Below are 27,692 nucleotides of genomic sequence, written 5' to 3'. Positions count from 1 at the left end.
CTTACTAGCCACAAATAATCAGACTAAAAACAACAACAAAAAGAAGCAGTCAGTACTAATTGAAAGGGAAAAAAATTAGATCTTTAAAAAAGTAATAGACACTTTATGTCTGATAAGTACACTGTAATTTCTTAGTTATGAATGAATTACCCATCAATGACTTGAAATCTGTGGCCTACTATTTCATACGGAGGAGTAATTTCATGACTGGGTATCCCACAGAGTCAAGATAGTTAATTCAGTGCACAGGTTTACAGTTGGAAAGTAGCTGAGATATCTGAGTTGGTTAATATAATTCAAGTTACAAAATAGTACCTAATGAAACAATGTTATTAACCCTCAGGCCTAGTCTATCATACACATGTGCATATTCGTGGGGAAGATATCAGAAGTGAGATAGCCATTTTAATATTTGTTCTAAATCAACCCCCATACTAGTACAGCAAAATAAACATTAGAAAAGGCAATCTTGCAATTATTTTTTATTTGTTGAAAGTAAAAGACATTTTCTGAAATGTTACAACCTTCAGAAAGACTGAATATCAGCATCTACCAAGATACTAAGTGAACAAGAGATCACAAAACTAAAAGCACTTATGAGAATGAAGCATGGATAAGTTCATAGATAATGACTTTTATATTACCTATAATACTTCTTAATTTTATAGTATGGCTACATATTTATTACATTATTTCTAAAGGTAGTTTGAAAAAAACACTGTGACAATCTCGGTACCTCTTAAGTTAGACCAAGAGATAATAAAACAAGTAAAGCCTCCAAATATCCATCTTAAGAAAATACTGGATCATCCACCAGAAACATGATCATGCATGACACATGATTCAAATTAGAATTTAAAAGCATCAAATAACTGACCAGGAAAGTAATGTTGTTTTAAGACATGATATATAATACTTGATTTAAGAATTCTAGCTGCTTAGATATCTGGAAAATATAGTCTAAAATGCCTGAAATTTCCCTTCTACTTCTTCAAGAAAAGTTTGACATTCATTTGCATAAACCAATTTTTAATTTCAGACATCTGATGTTTTGGCTAGGCACTGTATTTGTAGAGCTTCCACATTTTAAACTATGTGACAATGAGAACAGGAAAACAAAACACACATCTTTCCCTGGCGGAGCTGAAATCCGGGCTCTTCAGTTGGGCAGATCCACATTCTGAAGGATGAGGGCCACTCGGCTTGGAATGTACACCTAGGTCAACACAAGCATGTCAGTGCAATTGAAAGAAATACTGAATGTTATGTCATTAAGTTAAGGGGTACGATGCTCTCACAGATGCTTAAAGTGAGAGTTACCCATACAATGTTGCAGGCTCTGAGGAGCCTCAATGCCACCTTTCCAACAGTTCTGGCATCACTGTGAGACTCATTTAAAGCAATTGCCACCACCGCTGAAACCTGTTTGGCTCACTGGTTAGAGCATCAGCCTGTGGACTGAAAGGTCCCAGGTTCGATTCCGGTCAAGGGCATGTACCTTGGTTGTGGGCACATCCCCAGTAGGGGGTGTGCAGGAGGCAGCTGATTGATGTTTCTCTCTCATTGATGTTTCTAACTCTCTATCTCTCTCCCTTCCTCTCTGTAAAAAATCAATAAAAATATTTTTTAAAATAAATAAATAAAGCAGTCGCCACTAGAGGGCTCCATACGCTGCACAAAACCCAAATTCCCCAGACAGGGATATACTAGTAAATGGCACTCATTGCTGTTCCAGCACCATGAGGTGGTAAAGGAAGGCTACCCTACAGGTCACAAGGTTAGTCTATTCAGGTGAATAAAAGTAATATACGAAGCACTGCTTATCATCTTGTTTTTATTTTCTCCTATCATTTTAGCAACAAAAACTTAAAAGTAATATAAGGTATCCTAAGTGTATTTTAGGCTCTCACCAATTTAAGACAATCAAAAAGCTTGCTACTGCACTGAAAAAAGAATACCCACCCTCTCCATGCCTGCAGAGTCTGGACACAGCTCCTTTTTTGTCTGAGCACATCCCTCATCACCGCTCAGCACCACTTGTCTCTCTCCCCTTCCATACTCACCACCTCCAGCCACAGGGCCTCTCAGTTCCTGCAACACCTCAGCCTGCCCTTCCTCTGGGCCTCTGCCATGCTGTGCCCCGTGCTCACAACACCCTGTACCTGGCTACTCCCTTATCTCCAGGATCTTGAAATATCCCAGCTCCATGAGAGGTGTTTCTTGATAACACTAGATATGACAGTTTTTCTATTTCATTTTCTATCGCAGCACCATTTTTGTTTCTTTCTGAACACTTAACACAATTTGTGATTTTTTTTTCAAGTTTATGATCAGTTCTCCCCCACTAGACTCTGAGCTTTATGAGGGCAGAGACCATATGTCTTCATACTTCTCTTAGTAGTTGCCAAAAATTATTGGATGAAAGAAGAAATAATGAATAAAAGAATAAATAATGGTGAAATCAATATGTGCACTGTATGTCTTATGCATCTTAATTCTGCAAATGAACACAATGTTTTCCCTTAAGGTTTCCATGATAAAGAACTCTTACAACTCCTTTAAAAAATCAAATAAAGCAATATAGTTGGTTAGTTTTGATGAAAGCAACTTTAAAATATGGCATTTGGAGAAATTTAAAATGTGAATTTAGTAACTAGGGAATAGTTTTTCTCATATTCAATGAAAAATAAGATGATTTAAAAAATGATCATCATCATCTGAGAAAAACATCATAAATATAGTCATTGGGTAGCTCAATGTCTCCCAGTCTGATTTGCAATCCAGTGCTTCTAAAGATAAATATTATAGCCCTGCAGTCATTAATTGAGGAGAAACCATGTATTTCAAAGCCACAATTTGTTTACCTAAAATTTGCACATTATTTTTAAGGTCATATAGCTTTTAAACCTCATCACAATTTAATTACTGATGCAATCCCTTCCATTCACTATTTTTTCTTTGTGACAAAAGGAAGCTGGAGGTACCCATGAGCAAAGGAGGACTACTACCAATGATCCAGACAGATCCAGTCCAAAGAATGGCATATTTCCATAATCAAGCTATAGATTAAAGCAACACAGAATAAAGCAACTTAGGAGAAATAAAAGAAACCAACAGTCAGATTCAACCATTTCCCTCTTAAGTCCTATCAAAACAGGCCTGAATCAAAAGACAGTGTCCTGCCCTTTCAAAGGAGGTTGCCATGTCCTTACTCTATTCTATGTTTCGTTTGGGGAATCAGAGTAATTAGATATTACTAATTAGTGGGATAGCAGGATATAATCAGCATGGTTCTGAATTGCTTTGTTGGGAGTATTCTAAAACTGAAGAACAATCTAAATTTCTCAATAGTATCAGAACTTCAGTTCCCTTAACATTAGAAACATTTCACTGGTATTATATGGTCCAACATGCAGACAAAAGATTCTGATAAGTGCAAGTCTCCTGAGAAAGATGCAGTGAAACACCCAAGTCAGGCCCAGGACAAATAATTGACAGGTCCCTACTCAGTGTGTGGTCAAGCAATGTATGAAGACAGATCACCAACATGTCAGGTCAACCTCCTATTTGGATCCTATTCAGTTTTGGTATCTGTTTGAGTCATAACCTCATATTGATTTCCTTTTTTTAAATATTTTTTTATTGATTTCAGAGAGGAAGGAAGAGGGAGAAAGAGATAGAAACATCCATGATGAGAAAGAATCATGGATTGGCTGCCTCCTGCAAGTCCCCCACTGGGGATCGAGCCCACAACCCAGGCATGTGCCCTTGACCAGAATGGAACCTGGGACCTTTCAGTTCGCAGGCTGATGCTCTATCCATTGAGGCAAACCGGCAAGGGCTGATTTCTTTAATAATATTAAATAATATCTATAAATTGATCATTTAGAAACAATCCTGTCCTGTGATCTTTTGGTATTTAGCTTGCCCAAATTTAAAAGTAAAACAAAGGGATGACATAAAAAGTTCAATGCTTGCAATATGAGCATTGAGTTTTTCCCATAATGCTCCAAGAACTCTCACTAAATGATGCCGGTCATTTTATGGAAGAAGCTTTATGATGCCTATTCCAGTCACATGAGAGACCTCTTAAAACTATCTGCTCCAAAACCCTCAGTTAATAATTGTATATTATCATTAACTGGAATATTGTGTAATTATAGCATTTTTTCATGTAGGATTAATTACCAGAATGTGTTTATTTTGCTCTAGAGCCTTAAAGACAGGCAACAGGAAAGAATTTCCCTAAGCGAGTGATTTTTCTTTACTCTGACTATATATGAAATTTTGAGGTTTCTTTATTAGGGTTCCAAGTATATAAATCAGCTTTCTTAGTGGTTAGGAAATGACTACCAATTACACCAAAGGACTTAAGGTAATCAGACCTAATCCTTATGATGAGACAACTACAGACATGCACAATTTGGGGGCTCTATAATTTAGTGCTAAGTATTGGCGCTATAACTCTCATTTTATAATTTTAATTCCAAAATGGTTTTGATTCATACAGCAATAGAAAAAATATGAACACACTTTAAGATTTAACATAAATGTTTAAATATATTTAAATATAAACTTTATATTTCAGACATGCATATAAAAACCATTTAGTATGCATGTAACAGATGATATATGCTGATAAATTTACTATGCCCATTTATTAGCCACGAAGCCCTAAACACTTTGTAGCTAGGATCATATTATGAATATAGGAGATGTAATGTATGGCCATGAATTTCATTTTTTTCCAGCTATATTTATAATCCACTCTTCACAAGAAACCAGAATGCCACAGTATAATCCAATTCGTTAATTAGAGTCACAATGCATAGTAATCTACACAGTGATTTTTGACTACCTTACTGATTTAATCACTATGCCAACTATTAATATGGCTAAAAAAATAACTGATTGCCTGGTCGGCTTGGCTCAGTGATTGAGCGTCAACCAATGAACAAGGAGGTTATGGTTTGATTCCAGTCAGGGCATATGGCCGGGTTGCAGGCATGATACCCAGTGTGTGGTGTGCAGGACACAGCCAGTCAATGATTTTCTCTCATTGTTGATGTTTCTCTCTCTCTCTCCCTCTTCCCTCCTCTCTGAAATCAATAAAAATATATTTAAAAAAACAACTGATAACATAATAATCTACTGTACTATGTAATCCAGGAAAAGTAGTATCTTCATCTAGAATCATAATTAAATTGCAAAAATCCTATATAATAAAAGCTTAATATGTTAAGTGTCTGGTTGTCCAGTCATCTGTTCAACCAATCAAAGCGTAATATGCTAATGATATGCTAAGGCCACTCAACTGCTTGCTATGTTGTGCACTGACCACTAGGGTGCAGAGAGTCAACCGATTGACCAGTTGCTATGACGTGCACTGACCACCATGAGGTAGTCACTCTGACTGGTAGGTTAGCTTGCTGCTGGGGTCCAGCCGATTGGGACTGAGTGAGACAGGCCGGACACGCCCTGGAGCCCTCCCACAGTCCCTGATGGCCCCCAACTGTCCCTCCCTGGCTGGCCAACCTCTCGCAATCCAGGCTGAGGGACCCCCTCTCCAAGTGAACAAATTTCGTGCACCGGGACTCTCGTTAATTACATAAAACGGTATGAATTTTTGAAAACAGAATATTTAAAAATAATTTTAAGCAAAAAATAATTTAAAGGCTAATTTAAAAATGTTCTTAGAAATTGTTAATTTTACCAATAGTACATAATAGAAGGGTGAGAACATCATTCAATGAAAAGTTCATTAGATCCATGTCTACATACATATTTGTTATATAAAAAATATTTCAAATTATTTTGAACAATATGAGTAACATAAAATAATTTTAATTTTCATAACATATGCTCTAAGAAAAAATATTCTAATTCATTATTTTATACTAGGGTTATCAGAAAAGTGCTGCAATAACTATTTCTATATAGAAATATAGAGTATCTTTTCTAGGTTAGAAATATTAAACAGAGTAAACTCTAAGAAGTTTGATATTTTTGTGTGAAAAAACTAAACATTTTCATAATTTTGGAAAGAGTAAAAGACATTTCCCAACTGCTAAGTTGTAGTTTCAATACTTACAGCTGAGGAACAATAAAAAAGATGTATCTATGCCAACTCCCATATTTAAACCAAAAGTTTACTTCTGAACCCTCAAATTTAGAATAGGAATACAGTAGTCTCCCTTTTCCATGGCTTTGCTTTCTGCAATTTCAATTACCAGCAGTCAACCGTGGTCCAAAAGTATTAAATGGAAAATTACAGAAATAAACAATTCAAAAATTTTAAATTTCACACCATTCTGAGTAGCGCGGTGAAATCTCCCACCATCCTTCTCCAGCTCCCTCAGATGTGAATCCTCCCTTTGTCAGCATCTCCAGGCTGTAGGCAGTATATACTTCATGCCGGTTAGTCATTTAGCTGTCTTGGTTATCACATGACTGTGGCAGTATCACAGTGCTAGTGTTCAAGTACCCTTTATTTTACTTAATAATGCCCTTAGATGCAGGAGTAGCAATGCTGGCAATTAGGAGAGACCAGTGAGAAGCAGTGAAGTGCTTCCTTTAAATGAAAAGATGAGTACAGTACAATAAGGTATTTTGAGAGAGACCACATTCATGTAACTTTATTATGGTACTAGAGGCCCGATGCATGAAATTCATTCATGGGTAGGGTCCCTAGGCCTGGCCAGCAATCAGGGCTGATCTGTGTGGCAACTGGTGGGAGTAGTTGGGGCCCCCACTGGCACCCGCCTTGACCGACCTGGCCCCACCCACTTGCCGGCCCCACCCCCTGCTGCCGCCACAGGTCACCTCCCTCTGCAGGAGGCAACCAGTGGGGAGATCAGGGGGTGGCCCTGGCCCGCTCACCAGCCAGCCCCATCCCCTCCGCCCCCCTGCCGCCACCGCTGGTCGCCTGCCTCTGCAGGGCAACTGGCGGGGCAACTGGGGACCCCTGATGGCACCTGCCTTGGCTGGCCTGGGGCCTGCAGGCAGGGGGCAGTTCCTGCATTGAGCATCTGCCCCCTGGTGGTCAGTGCGTGTCACAGTGACCTGTCATTCCACTGGTAGTTCCCAGGTTTAGTTGATTTGCATTAAATAAACTTCTACTTTATTATAAACTAGAGGCCCAGTGTACAAAATTTAGTCCCTCAACCTGGCCTGCACCCTCTCCAATCTGGGACCCCTCGGGGGATGTCTGACTGCCGGTTTAGGCCCAATCCTGCTAAACTAGCAGTCGGACATCCCTCTCACAATCTAGGACTGTTGGCTCCTAAATGCTCGCCTGCCTGCCTGCCTGCCTGATTGCCCCCAACTGCTTCTGCCTGCCAGCCTGATCACTCCTCTGCTGGCCTGATTGATGCCTAACTGCTCCCCTGCTGGCCAGATCACACCCAACTGCCCTCCCCTGCTGGCCTGATGGCCCCCAACTGCCCTCCCCTGCCGGCCTGATCGCCCACAAGTGCCCTCCCCTGCCGGCCATCTTGTGGCAGCCATCTTGTGACAACATCATGGCCATCTTGTGATTATGTCGCGCGATGCCGCCTAGGCTTTTATTATATAGGATCATTATTGTTACTCTCTTACTTTATCATAGATATGTACGTGTAGGAGAAAACATAGCATAGAGTGTTCAGTACTATCTGTGGCTTCAGGGATCCAATGAGGTCTTGGGATGCATGCCTGTGACTAAGGGAGGACTACTGTACACAGATATACTTCTTAATGATAAGGAGCCTACCTGGGAAAGTAATAAATGCTAAAACTATTGCTTTATTCACTTTCACCGTTGATGTGTTTGAGTTACTGTAAAGGAATCTAATCATTTCATTTCAGGTTCAATAATCTCTGCTCTTCCATTTGTGTCATGAAATTTTAATTTATGCACCAAAGAAGAGAAAGAAAGATTCCTCCCCCACCTCCCATCCCCCACCCCAGCCCCCTGGCTCCAGTGCACTGATGTATCAGCTCCTGTATCAGAAACCAAAATATAAAGAAATTATTATGCTAAAATGGGCTTTCCCATAATGGCCAGTAAAGCAGTTCTGCCCTATAGCCTCTTGGCAGTTGTGAGATTCTCTGACTTCGCAAATGCGTTTCAGCAGCAGCACACCTGCACTCCTCCGCTCTGTGTCCACTGAGGGAGCGTGTGCAGAGGGCGCTGGCTGGCACGGTGCTGCTGCAGCGGGTCTGGGGATTTTAAGATTCCTTCCTGCCTTTTTGTTGCTATCTTTGAAAACAGATTTGATACTTATTCAGCAGATCCCTTGGATTATTGAGCTTATAAATTAAGCTTTAGGCAATACTGTGTACTAGTTATGATGGACTGAACTTTTATGAAGGGATGTTATACTTTTGTCCCTCTTTCCCCTGTTATTCTAGGCACGTGGGAGGCAGAAGTGATCTGGTGATGAAATGAGACCTATAGCACTCTGGTCATGGTCAAGAAACTTGATTGGATCCCAGCGTACACAAATCAGTTCCATTATGAGAGGTTTGGTTTTTAGTGCCATTTTTTCCTCTGGCTTTTTGAAGGAAAAGTCTGGCAAGAAGAAACCTATTTTATTGGATTTTCTGGTCTATTTGTGGTCCTGTATTCTTACATTAAAACTAGTGATCACTTCCTCTGGAGCCTAAAGACATTTAAATAAGTAATTCCTGAAGCACCTGCCATCTCTGGAAACAAGGCGCGGCTTCTGCGGGGGAGACACAGCTCATCTTCACCTTTCAGACCTGGTGGGACCGATCACAATTCTATTACCTGCAGCGGCTAAGTTCTCTCCATTCTGTTTCTCGGGTGCTTGCTATACTGTACCTCTCCACCTGTTATTGAGTCATGCATATTCTCCATTCCACCTGCCAATTTAGAACTGCACATTTCATACTTGCAAGATCAATGCAATTAGTGCTTGAAAAGGAATCTCATGGCTGTTCCTGCCACTGGTTAGTTGGCTTGTTTTAATTATGGCAGCATATCTCTGCTTTTACAAAAATGAAAGGATGCCAAGATAGTCTGTGCCCACCCCTAAAGGCTATAAATTATAATCTTATAATTTCCACAAAGCTGAGGTCTTCTTAATTGCATGTCTTCAAGGCACCTAGTTATCTTGACATACTTAAAATACCTAAAAATGACTGAATAGCCACGACAATAATAACTTTAAAATACATGTGCAATAGCAATTTGAAGTTTCCAAAAAGCTTGGCAGTGCTAATGAATTTATGCCTACTAAGAACCTTTTGCTGTAGGGAGAACACTCTTACTAATCCTCATTATACTGATGAGGGAAACTGAGGCACAAGAAGGTTAAAATATTCAAGTTCTCAAAGCCAGTAAATGGCAGACAGGGGCTTGATCCTAGATTCTCTGCCTTGACATTCTCTGGTGTTTTCAGTAAAGAATTTTATTACATAAAATTTTGCTGTCTGAATCTTTCTCCTTTCTGTCTAGTTTAATTGGTTCAAGTTCAGCTTCCTCACAAACAGTTGCTGCTTCTGTGTGACTTCTCTTTACAAGATGAATTACCTTCCCCAACCCCTCAGGGGTCGCTAACTCTTGGGTTATTTCAGAGCTTAAAGACAGTTTTCTTACTCATTTCAGAAACTGTGTTTGTCACTCTTGGTTTACATAGCAAAATTGAATGTTCTGACAAACTACAGCCCTCACTCTGAAAAATGCATAGGCACCTATATTTATATCTCAAGACATATCAGTATCACCACCACCACCCATATGTACACACATATACTTAGGGCAACACCTACATCTCCTGTGGCCACTGCACTTTCTTCAGAGCTTTTACTCAATGACTTCATCTTGCCCTTTTCATTTATTTCATGCCACTGTCTTTGGAACATCAATTTTGTATATAATGTGGTGCTTTACAAAGTGAGATGCTGGCACCACTTTAAGAGGTGGAACTAGTCCAGCCTGTGTGGCTCAGTGGTTGAACATTGACCTATGAACCAGCAGGTCACAGTTGGATTCCCGGTCAGGGCACGTGCCCAGGTTGCAGGCTCAGTCCCCAGGAGGGAGTGTGCAGGAGGCAGCCAATTGATGATTCTATCTCATCATTGATGTTTTTCTCTCTCTCTCTCTCGCTTTCCTTTTGAAATCGATAAAAATATATATTAAAAAGAGGAGGGAATATAGTAGAAAAATGAGGAAGCTAGGGTTCCACATAGATTCTCCTGCTTGACTTAAACTTTGAAAAGTGAAAGAATTTAACAGCTATAATAAAGCTATCTATACATTTTAGATATATTGCCTCGAGAAAATAAAACAAATCTTAATCCAAGACCTCCTATGGTGAAAACAATGCAGATCTGAGTCAAAGAAATGCAAGAGGGGGGAAGATGATGGTGAGAGAGACAAGCAGGAACATAACTCGTCAGGAAAATAAAAAATATAGAGCAGGTGCATGTGGAGTTGAGCTTATTATCTGGCAATAAAGTAGAATTCTTTCAGATCTGGAAAGTTTCTAAATTATACATTTTAGAAAGAACTTAAACCTAGTAGTTTGAAGCAATATTCTTTTATTTATGTTAATAACACAAAGTGAAAATTAGTTATATAATTTAATGCTTTCCTCCATAATATGAAGAAACCAGATAATTTTATAAATGGAATGAATTCAGTCTCTGACTGACTGCATGAAAGAAAAAATAATATTTTTTTCTTGATTCTTTTAAGCTGTTTTAAATTAAACTTCATTAGACAGTCAATAATGTAGAAATCTGGTTAATATTTAGAGAAAGCAAGAACAGACAGAAAGTAAACTGTGGCATTAAAAATAGAAATGTTCATAATAGAAAACATTTTAAAATGCCTTCCTCTTATTTTTTGAGAAATAACTTTCAATCCTATCAAATTCAAGCTTTCCCACCAAATGCCCCTTCCCATGTTTTCCAAAACCCAATCCAGTCGAGGACCACGCATTGCATTTGGTTTTTGACCATAGTTATCCTTTCCCACTCACCCTACCCCCAAATTTTTGCATGTTGCTTGTTAAAAATTTATCTCTTTGGACATAAACATCACTTTAAAAATAAAGGATTAAAGTTGAATGCAATGAAAAAATCTTAAAAACCTTACTTACCAGGAGAGAATGGGGAAGCCCATTATGTTGGAAAGCCTCAGAAAAGAAATCTGTGCCGTGGTCCAGTCTCTGGTGTCCTCCGTATTCTGCCTCATCCGAATCGAGCACAATTTTGAATGTATGGTTCTTAAGGAATCAGACCGGTTTCAGGAGTCGAATGAGACATGGTAAAGTATGTTCTCAGACAGCAATTTAAAAGTGTGTATGCTGAACACTGTGAAATCATAATTTGTGCTAAATATGCATTCCTATTAGATTTCGGAGATTCTCATGTTTGAAAAGGGCTTCATAGGTACCTAGTCCACACCCTGATGGGATCCTGGTTATCCTCTTACCACAGTTCATCTCCTGCTCATCTAGCCTGGGTCTGAATGTACTATTCATGGAGAATCTATCTCTCTCTTAATGCAATCCATTCCATTTGTTAGAAATTCTCCACTGAGAAGAGCAATTTTACTGCTTGGGATTATTTCTACCCAGAAAATCCATAAGGAATAAGTTCAAAAAACAGTAACCATTCAAATATTTAATAATAGTTACGTTATCTCTATGTGTTTTCTATATATTAGTAACTACATATTAAATATAATCTCAGAACCTTTGGTCAGCCCTCATTTGGTAAGGCTTTTTAGTTCTTCCCATCTCTGAATTAATTCCAGTTTTCCAGTTCCCGGTTAAGGGGAGGAACACAGAGTGAACCAAGTGTCCATGTGTGGTCTGAAGAGTACAACCAAGTGAGCTTACTCCTCCCAGTGGTCACAGCCAGCACATTGCTAATAACACACAAGATCATGTCAAGATACTATCCATCACGCCACAGGAGGATTCATGCTGCAATCACATGATCTTGCTACAATTTAACATTTGGTTCTTCATTGAGTTATTAGGCATGTTAGAATTACCCTATTTACAACAAAACAAACTATGGTTATGTTCAAATTTATTATGCTCAGAATATCTAGACTTGACACTTTGATACAAAACTCCACAAGAAAATGTAATAGGTACTTAGAAATATTAAATTTATTTTTTAAATTGAATTTATTGGGGTGACATTGGTTAATAAAATTATATGTTTCAGATGTATAATTCTGTAATACATCATCTGTATATTGTATTATGTGTTCACTACTCAAAGTCAAGTCTCCTTCCATCACCATTAATCCTTGCCCCCTAAACCCTCTCCTACTTCCTCCCACCCACCCTTTTCCTCTGGTAATTGCCATACTATTATCTGTGTCTATGAGTTTTTTTGTTTGTTTGTTATGTTTTGCTTAATCTCTTCACCTTTTTCACACACCTCTCCCCTCAGACAGCTGTCAGACTGTTCTCTGTATCTATGAGTCTGTTTTTATTTTATTTGTTGGTTTATTTTGTTCATTATATTCCACATATAAGTGAAATCATATGGTTCTTTTCTTTCTCTGACTGGCTTATTTCACTTAGCATAATACTAATAATCTCCAGGTCCACCCATACTGAGAAATCTTAAATTTCTTTAGTCTAAAGAGGGATATAAATAGGTTTAAGTATTTTTATGGGTTTCTTTTCTGGTATATAAATCTGTAATTTCAGAAATGTTTGGATATTTTTATTATAGCAAAATTATCACTTTAAGAGTACAAGTAGGTAACAAACAATGACCATCACTGTCATGCCTAGGGAACCCTGTTTAGGTAGGAGATTCAGATGGACTTGCTTATAGGAAATTTGCTGGGACTGGTGGCTCCAATCAATCCAGGTCACCCTGCTCTGATTCAAATTCAAATGGATAATCAACACATTAGCGTGTTTAAAGAAGAAACACACACACACACACACACACACACACACACACACACACACACACACACAGAAACAGAGAGAGATTGAGATTCAAAAGATGACTATTGGGCACAGGCACATTCTAAAGTCACTAAACATAGCTAGAAATAAATTGAACACACCAATTTATTTAGTGGTAAAATATGAATAGTGAAAATAAGTAATTGGAGACACAGTAAATAAATGAAGCACTGTGGAATGAAAGGAATACTAAAACAAGTTTAGCTTTCGTTCTTCATCCTAATTAATGAAATACTTATACAAATCTTCAGAAAGCAAAAACATAACCATTGCTGGTTTTAACAACATAGATTATTGGTAGCAATGTCAGAAGAAAGCAAGTGTAACATTAAAAGCAGCGGATCCCGATCTAACCGGTTTGGCTCAGTGGATAGAGCATTGGCCTGCAGACTGAAAGGTACCAGGTTTGGTTCCGGTCAAGGGCATGTACATTGGTTGTGGGCACATCCCCAGTGGGAGGTGTGCAGGAGGCAGCTGATTGATGTTTCTCTCTCATTGATGTTTCTAACTCTCTATCTCTCTCCCTTCCTCTCTGTAAAAAATCAATAAAATATATTAAAAGCAGCGGATCCCAATCAGGGGGATGATCATCACTGTTAGTCGGGTTATCATAAGGGCCTCACCAAATGAGGGATTATGTTATTACAAGGGAGTGAGAATCTACAGGAGCATTAGATATTGTTTGAAGACTAAATTATGTTATTATACACATTTGATACTGTATTTCAAATAATGTACATTATTTGATTAATAAGATAAAGATTCATTAAAAAGACTGAATTTATACTGTTTTTGCCTATATAATCTCTCAATCAAGGAGTGAGAAATTGTTCTTTCAGAACAACTGTTATATAAGGATCCATTTCTTTTTGACATTGAAAGGGATCATCATACTAAAAATGGTTAGAATCTACTCACTTAATATATGTAATTTGTAGCCATAAAGGAAAAGCTTTCAAAACCCATAATGAAAGTTTCAAAACATCAGTTTAGACCTATTTCTCTGATCTATAATTTGAAGAAAAATTTTGCTGTGGCCATTTTTGGAATTACCCAGCCCTCTGTGTATATTACCTAGGGAACACAATAACTCCCTTTAGAAAATGCAACCCTTAACTCCAGAAAGTCCAATGATTTAAAACACTTATTCAAAGTAATGATTATGAAAGAGCTTAGTCATTATAAATTACTACCACATATCATTCAAGTATCAGGAAAGCCTCATCTTTCCAGAATATTGCTTAAAACAAAAATTTTAAAATAGATTATTTGAGGAACTGGATATTTTTTCCCCTATTCTCTCATTCAGGCAGTACTTCACTATCCCCAGGTCGATAGCCTGAGGCTAATCAAGTCAGAGTGGAAATGGGACTGCAGATAGAGGCAGGTCTCTGAAGGCCTTGAGTCTTTGTCTGATTTAATACCGAGCTAGGAAAAGCAAATCCTGGTGCACATCTTGGTCCTTTCCAAAGATACCCAGCCCCAGCAGAGGGAGCCAGAAGCTGTAGATTGCTGACAGCTCCAAACAGGGTACTCAGGGTCAGTCACAAACCGTGTTTGATATTGTCCTGTGCTAGAGGTTGGGAGACATAGCATATCTGCCTAATACACAGACACAAACACAAACAGGCAGCCAAAATGGGGAGACAAAAAAAAAAAAAAAGCCCCAAATGAAAGAACAAGAGAATTCTCCAGAAGAAGAGCTAAGAAATGGAGATAAGAAATTTATCAGGCATAGAGTTTAGTAAGTTTAGTATAATGATGGCGAAGATGCTCAACAACATGAGAAAAGACATAGTAACCATGAAGATTGACATAGCACTAATAAAGAACACAATGGAAGAAATACACATCAGACTAGGGACAGCAGAGGATCTGATTAGTGAATTAGAGGACAGGGTAGAAAAAAAAAATCACTAAATCAGAGAATCAAAAAGAAAAAAACAAGAAATAAAACAGGAAGCCAGCTTAAGGGAGCAGTGGGACACATGAAATGTAACAATATTTTCATAATAGGTATGCTAGAAGGAGAAGAAAGTAAGCAAGGGATAGAGAACATGTTTGAAGAAATTATGCAGAGAAGTTCCCTAACCTGGTGAAGGAAAAAGTCACACAAGTTCAGGATGTACAGAGTGTCCCGAGCAAGAAGAACCTGAACAGGCCCACATCCAGACACATATTTAAAATGCCAAAAATTAAAGACAAAGAGAGAATCTTAAAGGCAGCAAGATCAAAGGAAACTTACCTACAAAGGAGCTCCCATAAGGCTGTCAGTTGGTTTTAATCAGAAACTCTACAGGCCAGAAGGAAATGACATGAAGTATTCAAGGTAATGAAAAGCAAGGATCTGAAACCAAGATTACTATATCCAGCAAGGCTATCATTCAAAATAGATGGTGAAATATAGAGTTTCACAGACCAAAAAAGGTTAAAGGGGTTTATCCCCACCAAACCAGCACTGCAGGAAATACTAAAGGGACTGCTGTGATGAGAAAATGAAATATAGAGAGAAACCTAGGCATACAGAAAACAGCAATAAATAAGTAGCTATCTATATATATATAAAAGCCTAAGTGACCGTTATGACCGAAAGACTGGAATGACTGGTCGACCAGTAGCTATGACGCACACTGACCACCAGGGGCAGATGCTCAATGCAGGAGCTGCCCCCTGGTGGTCACTGCGCTCCCACAGCCAACATCTCATGCCTCCTCCCCAAGGACGGCCGGCCCCCATCAGCCCCTTTGCTAAACCATTCATAGAGACCTAAACCCCTGGGTCGGGGTTTCATACATAGCAGAGCAGCTCCCTTGCTGTGATCTATTGAAAGTCAGCTCTCAACACAAGGGTTTGTCTTGCTCCCATCCTCTCCCTTCCCCAGGGTTGCCTGCCCGCCGCGGTGGTGGCACGGCAGCGAGGGAAAGAGGGAAGGAGGGGGGGAGGAGGGGAACCGTGTGTTGGCGGGCTGCCACTGTACTCAAAACAGCCTGGCACTGACACAAGAATGGGCATGTAGATCAATGGAACAGAATAGAGATTCCAGAAATCAACCCAAACCATTATGCTCAATTAATATTTGACACAGGAGGCAAGAACAAACAATGGAGTAAAGACAGTCTCTTCAATAAATGATGTTGGGAAAATTGGACAGATACATGCAAAATAAATGAACTACACCACTAACTTACACCATACATAAGAATAAACTCAAAATGGAGAAAAAACTTAAATATAAGTTGTGAAACCATAAAAATCATAGAAGAAACCATAGGCAGCAAAATCTCAGACTTCTCTCATAGCAATATGTTTTATAGATACATCTCCTAGGACAAGGGAAACTAAGGAGAAAATAAACAAATGGGATTACATCAAAATAAAAAGCTTCTGCACAGCAAAAGAAACCATCAACAAAAAGAAAAGTGAGCCTTCTACATGGGAGAATATAGTTGCCAATGATGCATCCAATATGGGGTTAATTTATAAAATATACAGGGAACTGATACAATTTAACAAAAGGAAGACAATCTAATTTTAAAATGGGCAAAGGACCTAAATAGAAACTTTTCCAAAGTATACATACAGAAGGCCAAGAAACATAAGAAAAAATGCTCAAAGTTACATCAGAGAGATTCAAATTAAAATGACAATTCACCTAATACCTGTCAGAATGGCTACCATCAACAAATCAAGAAATGACAAGTGCTGGTGAGGATGTGGAGAAAAGGGAACCATACAGTACATTGCAGGTGGGAATGCAGACTGGTGCAGCTATTATGGAAAACAGTATGGAGTTTTCTCAAAAAATTAAAAATGGAACTGCCATTTGACCCAGTGATCCTACTTCTCATAATATATCCTAAGAAAACTGAAACACCAATCAGAAAGAATGTATGCACCCCTATGTTCATAGCAGCACAATTTACAATAGCTAAGACCTGTAAACAGCCCAAGTGCCCAACAGCAGATGAGAGGATAAAAAAGATGTGGTACATTTACATCATGGAAGGATCTCTTACCCTATGAGACTGTGTGGAGGGACCTGGAGAGTACTATGCTAAGCAAAATAAGCCAGCCAGAGAAAGACAAGTTGATCTCACTCATGTGTGGAATCTAATGAATGAAATAAACTGTTGAACAAAATAGATCCAGAGACATAGAAGCATGGAAAAGACTGTGGAATTTCAGAAGGAAGGTGAAGGTGGGTGGGTGGGAAGAGATCAACCAAAGCACTTGTATGCATATATGCATAATACATGGACACAGACAATAGGATGGTGAAGGCCTGGGGCGGGGGACAGGATAAGCTATAAGGGGTCAATGGGGGGGAAGGAAGGGGGCATATGTAATACTTTCAACAATAAAGATTTAATTAAAAAAAAACTAATAAATGCAAAACAATAATTAAAAAAAAGGTTTGTGAGAAAGGTTATGACAATGAAGAAAATTAACCTGGACATCAGGGTTATAAGTAAATAGACAAGGAAAATAACAAGTCAGAGAAATCAGTCAGGAATCTAAAAGTGGTCAGTGGATAGGAATTTGGATAAACTCAGATAGTGCAAGTGGACATGCATAGGTACCTCAATGAGATTTTCAATGTACATCTGACTATACACAGATGGTAAGGAAACTGATGCTCAATTTGGGGAAACAAAAGTGGAAGAAGGGAACTTCTGTACTCAAAGACCCACAATCAGTTCAGTGGCTGAGATGGAACACACATGTAATTCAAATGTAGATCTAATTACCCTACTCTCTACAAGAAGACACCAGTTTTATGCTGAGAACCAGGCAAAATGTTTTCATATGAAGTTTCTTGTTTAATGCTAGAGTTGAGACCTAAGAATAAAGAGGTCATAATGAATATGGCAGAGAATAAAAATAAGAAAAGCAGATAAAGCAACAGTCATCTAAATGATTAATCTAAAGAAATTTAAAAGATTGGCATTAAAAGACTGAATTCTCCACATTCCATATAGAGTCTGAATGTCTATGAAGTTTACTACATTGGCTGCGGATCCATTTCTTATTCATTAGGTTCATTTGGTCATTTTATTGGTGAATATAAAATACTATATAAAATATTAAACCAAAAGTTTACTGCTCAATTTGAGAAAATACAATAGGAAAAGAATAATAGAAAGATAGAATTATTATGGAAAAATTTTAAAGGAGATAAAATAGGTCCCTATATAATATGTCATCCTATATAATATTAGTAGAAGCTTAATATGCTAAATATCCGGTGGTCCATTCAACCAATCAAAGCTTAATATGCTAATGATATGCTAAGTCCACTCAACTGCTCGCTATGATGTGCACTGACCACCAGGGAGCAGACAGTTGACCTGTCAACCAGTTGCTATGACGTGCACTGACCACTAAGGGGCAAATGCTCTGACCAGTAGGTTAGCTTGCTGCTGGGGTCTGGCCAATTGGGACTGAGCAAGACAGGCCAGACATGCCCTGGAGCCCTCCCAGGGTCTCTCCCTGGCTGGCCAACCTCTGGCGTCCCTCCCCGGCCACGATCGTCCACCGATGGGGTCTCTTGGCCTGGCCTGCACCCTCTTGCAATCTGGTACCCCTAAGGGGATGTCAGAGAGCCAGTTTTGGCCCCATCCCACAGGCCAGCCCAAGGGACCCCGCTGGACATGAATTCATGCACCAGACCTCTAGTTTAAAATATGATTTCTTATTTCAGATTCAAGAGCTTCCTAAGTATTTGATATATCTATCAACAGGTTAAAGTAGGTAAGAAGTTTTAAGCATTATTTTATAATCTATGTCCTTAAATCCGAACCCAGTAAGAGGCATGCTCTGAAGACTTGTACTAATAAGAGTAAAGACCAGGGAAGGCATGAAGATTCTTCAACTCAATGGCTCTTCAAACACTTCAAAAGCTGCTGTGTTTGTTCAGCCACTTGATAAAGTGTCTTTCAAAGTACAAGGATTTTGATGTAAGAAGTACTATCATTTATATCATTCTGCACTTCACTCCTGCTGATGAAGCTAAGAAAATTTATTATAGGTAATCCCCTGAGGCTTCAAACTGAGTAACAATGAAAGGGGTTCTCCAGTGTCTAAGATGACCATGAAGATGGCAAATGTGATAAGTTCCCATGTATCTTGAGATGTAAGACGTCATTTTAAGATGAAGTGTGTGTGTGTGTGTGTGTGTGTGTGTGTGCAATAAAAAGAAAAAATTATCATGGTAATCATCTATAATAATAAAAGCGTAATATGCTAAATAGACTGGACATCCTTCTGGACAACCTTCTGAACGAAGCCGGGCTGTGAGAGAAGCCTGGGTGCCAGGTGCTGCTGGTGGCCAGAGGGTAACCTGGGTCCCGGGTGCTGGAGGGAAGCCCGGGTCCTGGGTGCCAGAGGGAAGCCAGGGGAAGGAAGGCCTACTCTTGCACGAATTTTGTGCATCAGGCCTGTAGTTGTAAGATAAATCCCAATTAAAGACATGTTAAGCCTGGCTGGTGTGACTCAGTGGTTGAGTGTTGACCTATGAACCCAGAGGTCACAGTTCAATTTCAGGTGAGGGCATATACCTGGGTTTCAGTTCTATCCCCAGTGTGGGGCGTGCAGGAGGTAGCCAATCAATGATTCTCTCTCATCATTGATGTTTCTATCTCTCTTTTCCTCTCCCCTCCTCTCTGAAATCAATAAAAAAATATATTAAAAATGTGATAAAATGTGATAAAAAATGTACATCTCAGAATTGATGAATACAAAATTGGTAAATACAAAATATTGATCCAAAATATTTACCTTGCTCAATTTGGGAAAATATAGTTGGGGGGAAAATGATGGAATTTTTTTTTTAAGTAGATGATTGGGATATCATTTAAAACTATTTAAATATTTAGAAACAAACAAAAAACCAAGGTCATGGATACAGAAAACAAATTGGTGGTTGACAGAGGTAAGAGTGGGGGTTGTGTTGAATGGGTGAAGAAGGTCAAAAGGTTATGGACATTAAACTAGCATGTTGTTTTTAGATCTGAATCTTTCATCATCCCACCCATATTATTATGATTGCAGTAATTTCTGGGAGCTGAGTAAACTACAGGAGAATCTATATCAAAGGCAGAAAACATTAAATATGAAATTCTGAGGAACTATAAAAAAACATCCGGTAGAGTAAGAGCAGGTACTGAAAAGCAAGGAGAATTTTATGTTTGTGACAATCTAAATATAACTACCCAGCACAGGACTTGCCAACTGTTCTAATGTAACCCTTGCTTTTTTAAGTTTCATAAATTGAATTTCATTTATTGCCAGCAATAATCCACAAAAACTTCAGTTATGGCTGTATATCATTTCAAATAGATTTGTCCCTTTATTTGATATAGCTAAATTATGCCTAGTTGATTGTCCTGAACCACAGAAAGGACCATAAATTATAACATTTCGTTCTTCTCTGTAGTCTGTTTCCAAATATAGGAGTACCAAACAACTATGATGTGTTGCTGTATATTTTACAAATGTATATCTCTGGTAGTGTGAGGTTGTGTGTGTGTGTGTGTGTGTGTGTGTGTGTGTGTGTGTGAGAGTGTGTGTGTTTGAGGCATTTCCATCTCTCTGTGGCCTAGAATATATGATAATAAATATACATCACTGTAAATAAGTTCTGATATTTTAATCATTTTTTCAAAACGATTTAACTATTTTATGGCAATGTGGCATTTATTACTTATTTTCAAGGGAAAATATCCATTTAGCTTATTTTCTTCCCTTGATTTTTGTTTACAAAATATCCCAATACTATAATAATTTAAAAATAAAATCAAAACAGACAGTAATGTGAAAATAAATACATAATTTACTATTAAATGTAATAAAACTATATTTTAAAATAAAATGAATGCCAAACGAAACCTCTATAAGGGGCAATGTTCTTGTTTACTCTTAGTTCATATTAAAAATTTTGTGTCCATGGTAAAAGCAATAGCTTCATGCATGGGCTACAGATACGTTCATGTTTGTGAAGACTATCTTCATTAAAAATTTAAATGACAACCACATATTTTAATTAAGTGTAAAACAGAACTACACATCTAGTATAAGCTAGGATGTGACAGTTTCATCTAAAATAGGTCTCTGATTTGACACGAAAAAATGAACTCCAATTTCTGCAAGTTTACTTTCTTGGCTGTACATTTCTAAAAAATATACAACACACAAAAGCAATAAAACAAACTCAAAGAATGAAGGGATTAAATATCATTATCTAGCATATTAATTAATGGATTTTTATGCCTTTTGAAAGGCATTTTCATGCAAATTATTAGTTTATTCTTAGGCATGTATAATAACACACATCAGTAAATAGCAAATGGAATGATAATACTAAAATTTTTAGTGCTACATATTTATGCAAATAGAAAATATATTCTAAGTACTTTACAGAATACTTTGACTAACATAATTAGGACCTTTTCTTTGTCCTAGAAGATTATATAACTTGAATTTTAAAATGTCATTGTTTCTCACTAACTCAAGAAAGAATAATGAAAAAACATGACCATATTTCTAGCCTCACCTGCCTCGAAAATAGTTGTTCTCTGTCATTAAAAATCACCCAAAGAACTTGTAAATTCAATTATTTGATGAAGCACTAGCAATTACTTAGAACTGCAAAAGAAAAACAATGACAGATTTTTATTCACCTTTTAATAACAAACTTTGTCATCAAAAGGAGTTTCAGACACACAGATTCAACTTTTTGTATTTACAAACACTATGCTTTTGAACTAAAAATAATTTTGACTTAAGCTATAAAGAAACACCTTTCCTCAAACTTACTCTAATACAGCCTTCAGTGGAGTCCAATGCAATACATATAAATGGACAAAATAACAGGAAACTTCAAAGTCCCTGAAAATAATGATAATGATAAGCAGTAAGTAAGCATCATCTCAGCCATTTCATACAGACAGACAGAAGAAGCATCCTAAAATAATAAAATACAGTGGTAGCATTAATGGGTTTTGAGGTCCAACAATTAAATTCTAATCCCAGTTCTGCCAATTATCAAGTACTAGAAGCCCGGTGCACGGAATTCGTGCACAGAAGGGGGTTGTCCCTCAGCCCAGCCTGTATCCTCTCCAATCTGGGACCCCTGGAGGGATGTCCGACTGCCCGTTTAGGCCCAATCCCACCAGGATCGGGCCTAAACGGGCAGTCGGACATCCCTCTCACAATCCAGGACTGCTGGCTCCCAACTGCTTGCCTGCCTGCCTTCCTGATTGCCCCTCACCGCTTCTGCCTGCCAGCCTGATCACCCCCTAACCACTCTGCTGCCAGCCTGGTTGATGCTTAACTGCTCCCCTGCCAGCCTGTTTGCCCCCAACTTACCTCCTCTGCTTGCCTGGTCACCCGTAACTGCCCTCTCCTGCAGGGTTGATCACCTCCAACTGCCCTCCCTTGCAGGCCTGGTCCCTCTCAACTGCCCTCCCTTGCAGGCCGGGTGCCTCCCAACTACCCTCTCCTGCTGGCCATCTTGTAGTGGCCATCTTGTGTCCACATGGGGGCAGGACCTTTGACCACATGGGGGCAGACATATTGTGTGTTGGAGTGATGGTCAATCTGCATATTACTCTTTTATTAGATAGGATAGAGGCCTGGTGCAGGAGTGGGGGCCAGCTGGTTTGCCCTGAAGGGTGTCCCAGATCAGGGTGGGGGTTCCCTTGGGGCGTGGGGCGGCCTGAGCGAGAGGCCTGTGGTGGTTTGCAGGCTGGCCATGCCCCCTGGCAACCCAAGCGGAGGCCCTGGTATCTGGAATTTATTTTCCTTATACAATTGAAACTTTGTAGCCTGTAAAAGGCGAAAGATTTATACGATCTGAAGAGAAACCATTTAAACTGATGACTTAAGTGATAAAAAATGTAAATGTGAATTTATTTATTCTCTAGATTACTTTTTACACCCAACTTGGCCTCTTCTTCCTAGATGAGCCTTATTTACATTCCCTTCTCCCTAGAATCTGAACAGTTTGCCTGTTATATAAAATGTTTAATATTTGAGCTTATATTCTTTGAGGACTGGACACCTTTTTAAATTTTAAGCTATTGCTGCTCAAGCTTTTGAAAAGATTAACAAAGTAGTATGAATACACTAACTGAAAAGTAAAAACTTCCCACACCCTCTTATCCTTGTCCCGATTTTTCATCATAGTATTATCAACTTTTAACATACTATAAATTTAATTATTATAGTTTTCTATCTTTCAATATTAAAATACAATCTCTATAAAGGGTTTCTGTCTTTCCCCATGCCCTCCTCCTTTCTATCCAGCACTTAGATTAGTATTTGCCATATTTGTTGAGTGGATCTTCTTTTCATTGTTTTCCTATTGTAATATCCTATTGTAATAGCCATATTGTTATGATCTATGCATGCTTTTGCTAAATTTTAAGAAATAATTTGATACTGCTTTGGCCATAAAAATACAACTTTGATTTTCTTCCCTCTTTTGATGGAGTTAAAATTTTAGATCTGTACAATATAAATTCTAACACAATCCCACTTCATTATCTATAAAGTTTTGCCTGGACATTTAAAAATATTTTTTTCCTTCTTTTAGGAGAAGTCTCAATCATTAAACAAATGTATGTCAGTTTGGAGCAATAAACTCTCAGGTGAATAACTCTGGTTTGAGCACTGGAGATAGTAATTTTATATAATTTGTAATTGGTGCGTTTACTAAAATCATATATGTAACACTTTGCATTATCAATTTGGCTGGTTAGCTTTCTCTAAACAGAAGGTTGAACTTAAGCACAGGATATCAAATTGACACGTCAAAATCATACATACATATATGCACGTAGATATATTTTGTACCACTTTATCACCATCTGCTAAGTACATAAACATTAAAATACTTAAACTCTGAAATCTTATTTTTTTATCCTTAAGAGTAGAAACATCCTTATTCTTCATTTGAAATCATAGTTACCAAGAATATAAAAAAGTTCATGTATATTGCTCTGTTTCTTTTAACTTTTAATATCAAATAGAAAATCCTAACACTATAGGGCTCACTCTGTGCTTCAGAAAGCTGAATGAGAAGGGCCTGAGCTTGTATCCTGTAAACAAGTGTAAAGCAAATTTTGCAGGTATGTATATGTGTGTGTTTGTGTGCATACACAGGTACACACACACACACACGATTGTTAATAAATCTATTTTTCAGGGGTAAAACAAATCTAATACAGTACCTTGCAACCATCTTTAGAACAATCACATTAGTTTCATCTTACTAGGAAGACATAGAAAACAATAAAAGAAGGAAAGAATAAAGCTGCAAAATTATTTGTGCAAAGTGCATGTTGTACAATTCAAAACAAAATCAACAAATGTGTTGTCTATGATAGTCAAACACAAAGATGATTTACACAATTAAAATGAGCAAAAATTCTAGCACATTTTGTTTCCCCTTAAGATGGCAGAGTAGGTAAACACTGTGCTCACCTCCTCCCATGACACATCAAAATTACAACTAAATTATAGACCCACCACTCTTGAAGACCTCCTGAAGACTAGCTGAACAGAACTCCTATAATAGGGTATAAAAAATTACATAGCAAGAAAAGGAAATTACATAATTAAAAGCTCCTGATAAAAACTGCAGGGGAGTTCATCTCCCTAAACCCACCCAAGGCTGTATCTATTGTGAGTGGCTAGAACAAATCAGAACTCCCATGCTGTAAAAACTATGCCAGTAATATGGGTCTACTGTGGATACAATAACTTCTATGCTCAAGTAAGAACATGAACAGTAAGCAAAATTATCTTTCACCTCTTTGTAAAGTGTTCTTTTCTCCGTTCTAAGGGATGTGTAGTCCATTTTGCCTTTTATCCTCTAACATCCTTCAGCAACCTCTCATGACACTTTACCATTCATCACATGAAGCTGAACTATATTTAGGTTTATATGCTGTTTTAATTTTTTAAAAAAATGTGAGCAGTCATCATTTTCCTTAAAAAGTTATTTTATCCTTTTAGAGTAAGTATGTTTGTTTTAAAATATTACATTTAAATTAATCTGTGTTTTTGAGTGTCAGCAACCAGGATAGTATAACACTGCAGAAAAATGACATTTATTCAGAGGTACCAGTGACTTTTATAAAGAAAGGGTAAGAAAACAAATACAATTTTAAGTAATTAGTGATACACATTTTACCTATTTTAATGGCATTTCTACAGGGCAACAAAAAGATGAATTATCTGGTACCTAAGTGAAAAACTGTGGAGAACTTAGGAGAACTAGATTTAAATCACATTTATTCACTCACTAGGAATATGATCCTGTGAAAGTTATAAATCTTTCTGATATTCATAGTTAGGTTGAGGATCAGAATACTTGCCTGACCCACATTGCTAAAATGATGTGAGGGTAGAATTAGTATATGTAAGTAAAAGCATCCATACACAGTAAAGTGTTACACAAATTTAACTTCTGGAACTAATTTGGAAACCATCTCCTAAGATATACCTCCTAGCGTAACTGATTCTATAGAATGTACATGGGCTGACACAGGTCATGCTAGAGATCTGCATCTCAAAAAGCTATTTTTGCATGCTCCCCCGTGTTTCCTAACAGTCATTAAACATCACAAAATTATATTTGATTATTAGGGCAAAGATCAAGGTAGGAGGGGTGATTAGGGACCATCTTCCTAGATAGTTGAGGCTTTGAGCATGTGTGAGTTCTTCAAGAGAAGAGAGCCAAGGATACAGAATAAATTTTTAAATTTGGATATGGGAGAAAAAGAGTAACACTAACAGTGGGTAGAGAGAAAAGGGAAATCAAGATAGTGCTGCACTATACGGAGAAAGTGAGGTAAGGAAGTAAGGTGAGCCAATGGCACAAGAGTGAGAAATGGGTCTAGCAGGGCACAGGAGACTTTTAATTCCAGTACTCTGGAAGAACAGAAATCATTTTGTGGTAGTGAACTGGGCAATAGGAAATGAAAAAAGAAGTAAGATAAGAGAATGTAGGTAAAAGAGTTAGTTAGTATCTAATCATCTCATCCTTTTCTTTCCTTCCTTTTCCAGATTTCTAGTGCATTTCTATGTTTATTTTTCTCTCTAGTGCATTTTTAGAATGATAACAACGACTGTACCAATGACTACAATAGCTAACACTTGCTGAGCCTATAATATAAGCTGGATACTGTTGCTAAACCTTTCACAGGCATTACCCATCTAATTCTGATAATAATTCTATAAGTAGGCGTTTTACAGATGAGGAAACTAAAAAACAAAGAAGTTACTTTCATAACATGAACAAGTGGGACAAACGTAATTGAACCCTCAGACCGTCTTATTCCAGAACTCATGCTCTTAACCACTATCCTAGTAATGAGAGCAAATGTCTCTATGTTTACAATGTAAGAACCACTACTACCTGTAATGACCGTACAAGTGACATGAGCCTTTGGGAGATAAAAATTTTAGGGTAAGAGAACAAACTGAAGAAAATGTTTCAGAGACAGAAAAGAAATGCTACCACCAGTGCAACCTATTTTTATTTTGTTTTTCTTAGCTGAAAAATAAAGGAAGAGTGTTGGAAGAGAAGGTAGAAAAATGAAAATTGACTATCTCCCTAAACAATAAAGAGTTCATGGGGGGGGGGGGAAATCACAGTAATATTTAAAATCTTACAAAGAAAATACATTTTCTATTTTAATTAATGTTCCTATAATAAGATACTGTTTCCCAGTAAAAGGTAATATGGTTGAACTTAATTAAATTACAAATTAATTAAATAATTTTTCTTGATAGCATCTAAGAATACTTTCCTTATTCAACAATTGGTAATAATACTGTTAATATTTAACCTACTTATGATTAGCTGAAAAGGAACAAAGGGAAGGCCAAATATTATAGGTATTTGTTTGTGCAGCACTGCCAGGAGCTGCAGTTTAACACTCCCCAGGAAGCCACGGTCTATACCCAGCAGAGGGCTGGGGAAAGGGACTGGGCAGGGGAGGAATAGATGCAAGCGCAGTAAAGTCTGGGTGACACAGGAAAGGTACTTGCTGTCAGTCACACCTGGGAACAGGTCATTGGCCAGAATAGGTGTGGCCACTACAAGTGTGGGGAGATTTGAGATGTTTAATCTCCTGAACAAAGGACTTCACTCTCTTGGTTTGCACTCTCGCTCTCTTGTGTTTTCGGGACTCTTGTTGTAGGGGCACCCTCTCTTCACCCCCTTACATTCACCCACATGGCCCACGGCCACGTGTACACCACACAATGGACTGATGGACTGCAACTGGTCTAATGCTAAACAGGACCCAATTCCACCGTGGAACGGAAGCTCTGGACACTGGCTTTGCTTTTAGCTCTACTGAATCCCAGCTGCACATCTTCCAGACTGGATTAAGGGAAATTGGACTTTGAAAACTGAGGGATGTAATTCCAAGAAAATAAAGCTTTCTACCACATCTCATCCTCCAGCGGGGGCCTCCGGCAGTACCCCAAGAACCCCATTTTCACTAGCAATGCAGATAGACCATCCACGCTTTTCTCTAGTAGTAATACCACATAACTACCACAAATAATCACAATTAACTACACAGGTACATTTCACAAATATAAAAGGAATGAATTATACATTTATCATTAGGCCAACAGAAACTACATTAGGACAATAAGGGATGATGCTTACAAATGGTTATACTGAAGCCACTGTTTCCAAAAACACACTGTTCATGGCTC

At 38.1% G+C, this 27,692-nt stretch overlaps 1 protein-coding gene across 1 annotated transcript in view; it reads right to left on the bottom strand.

The window, feature by feature from the left end:
* Positions 1-466: 466 nt before the first annotated feature.
* GBE1 (1,4-alpha-glucan branching enzyme 1) overlaps positions 467-27,692 on the bottom strand; it is a 353,762-nt gene continuing 326,536 nt past the window's right edge. Inside the window, exons 15-16 of the mRNA XM_079766240.1 lie at positions 11,109-11,226; positions 467-1,216 (exon numbers count right to left, since the gene is read on the bottom strand). Coding sequence (XP_079622366.1) covers positions 1,160-1,216; positions 11,109-11,226 — 175 coding nt within the window. The 3' untranslated portion in view covers positions 467-1,159. The remainder of the gene's footprint in view (positions 1,217-11,108; positions 11,227-27,692) is intronic.

The sequence above is a fragment of the Cnephaeus nilssonii genome (assembly GCF_951640355.1).
Source record: "Cnephaeus nilssonii genome assembly, chromosome: 3".
NCBI lineage: Eukaryota > Metazoa > Chordata > Mammalia > Chiroptera > Vespertilionidae > Cnephaeus > Cnephaeus nilssonii.
Note: the sequence above shows the minus strand (reverse complement) of the source record. Positions and strands in the feature narration are given on the sequence as shown.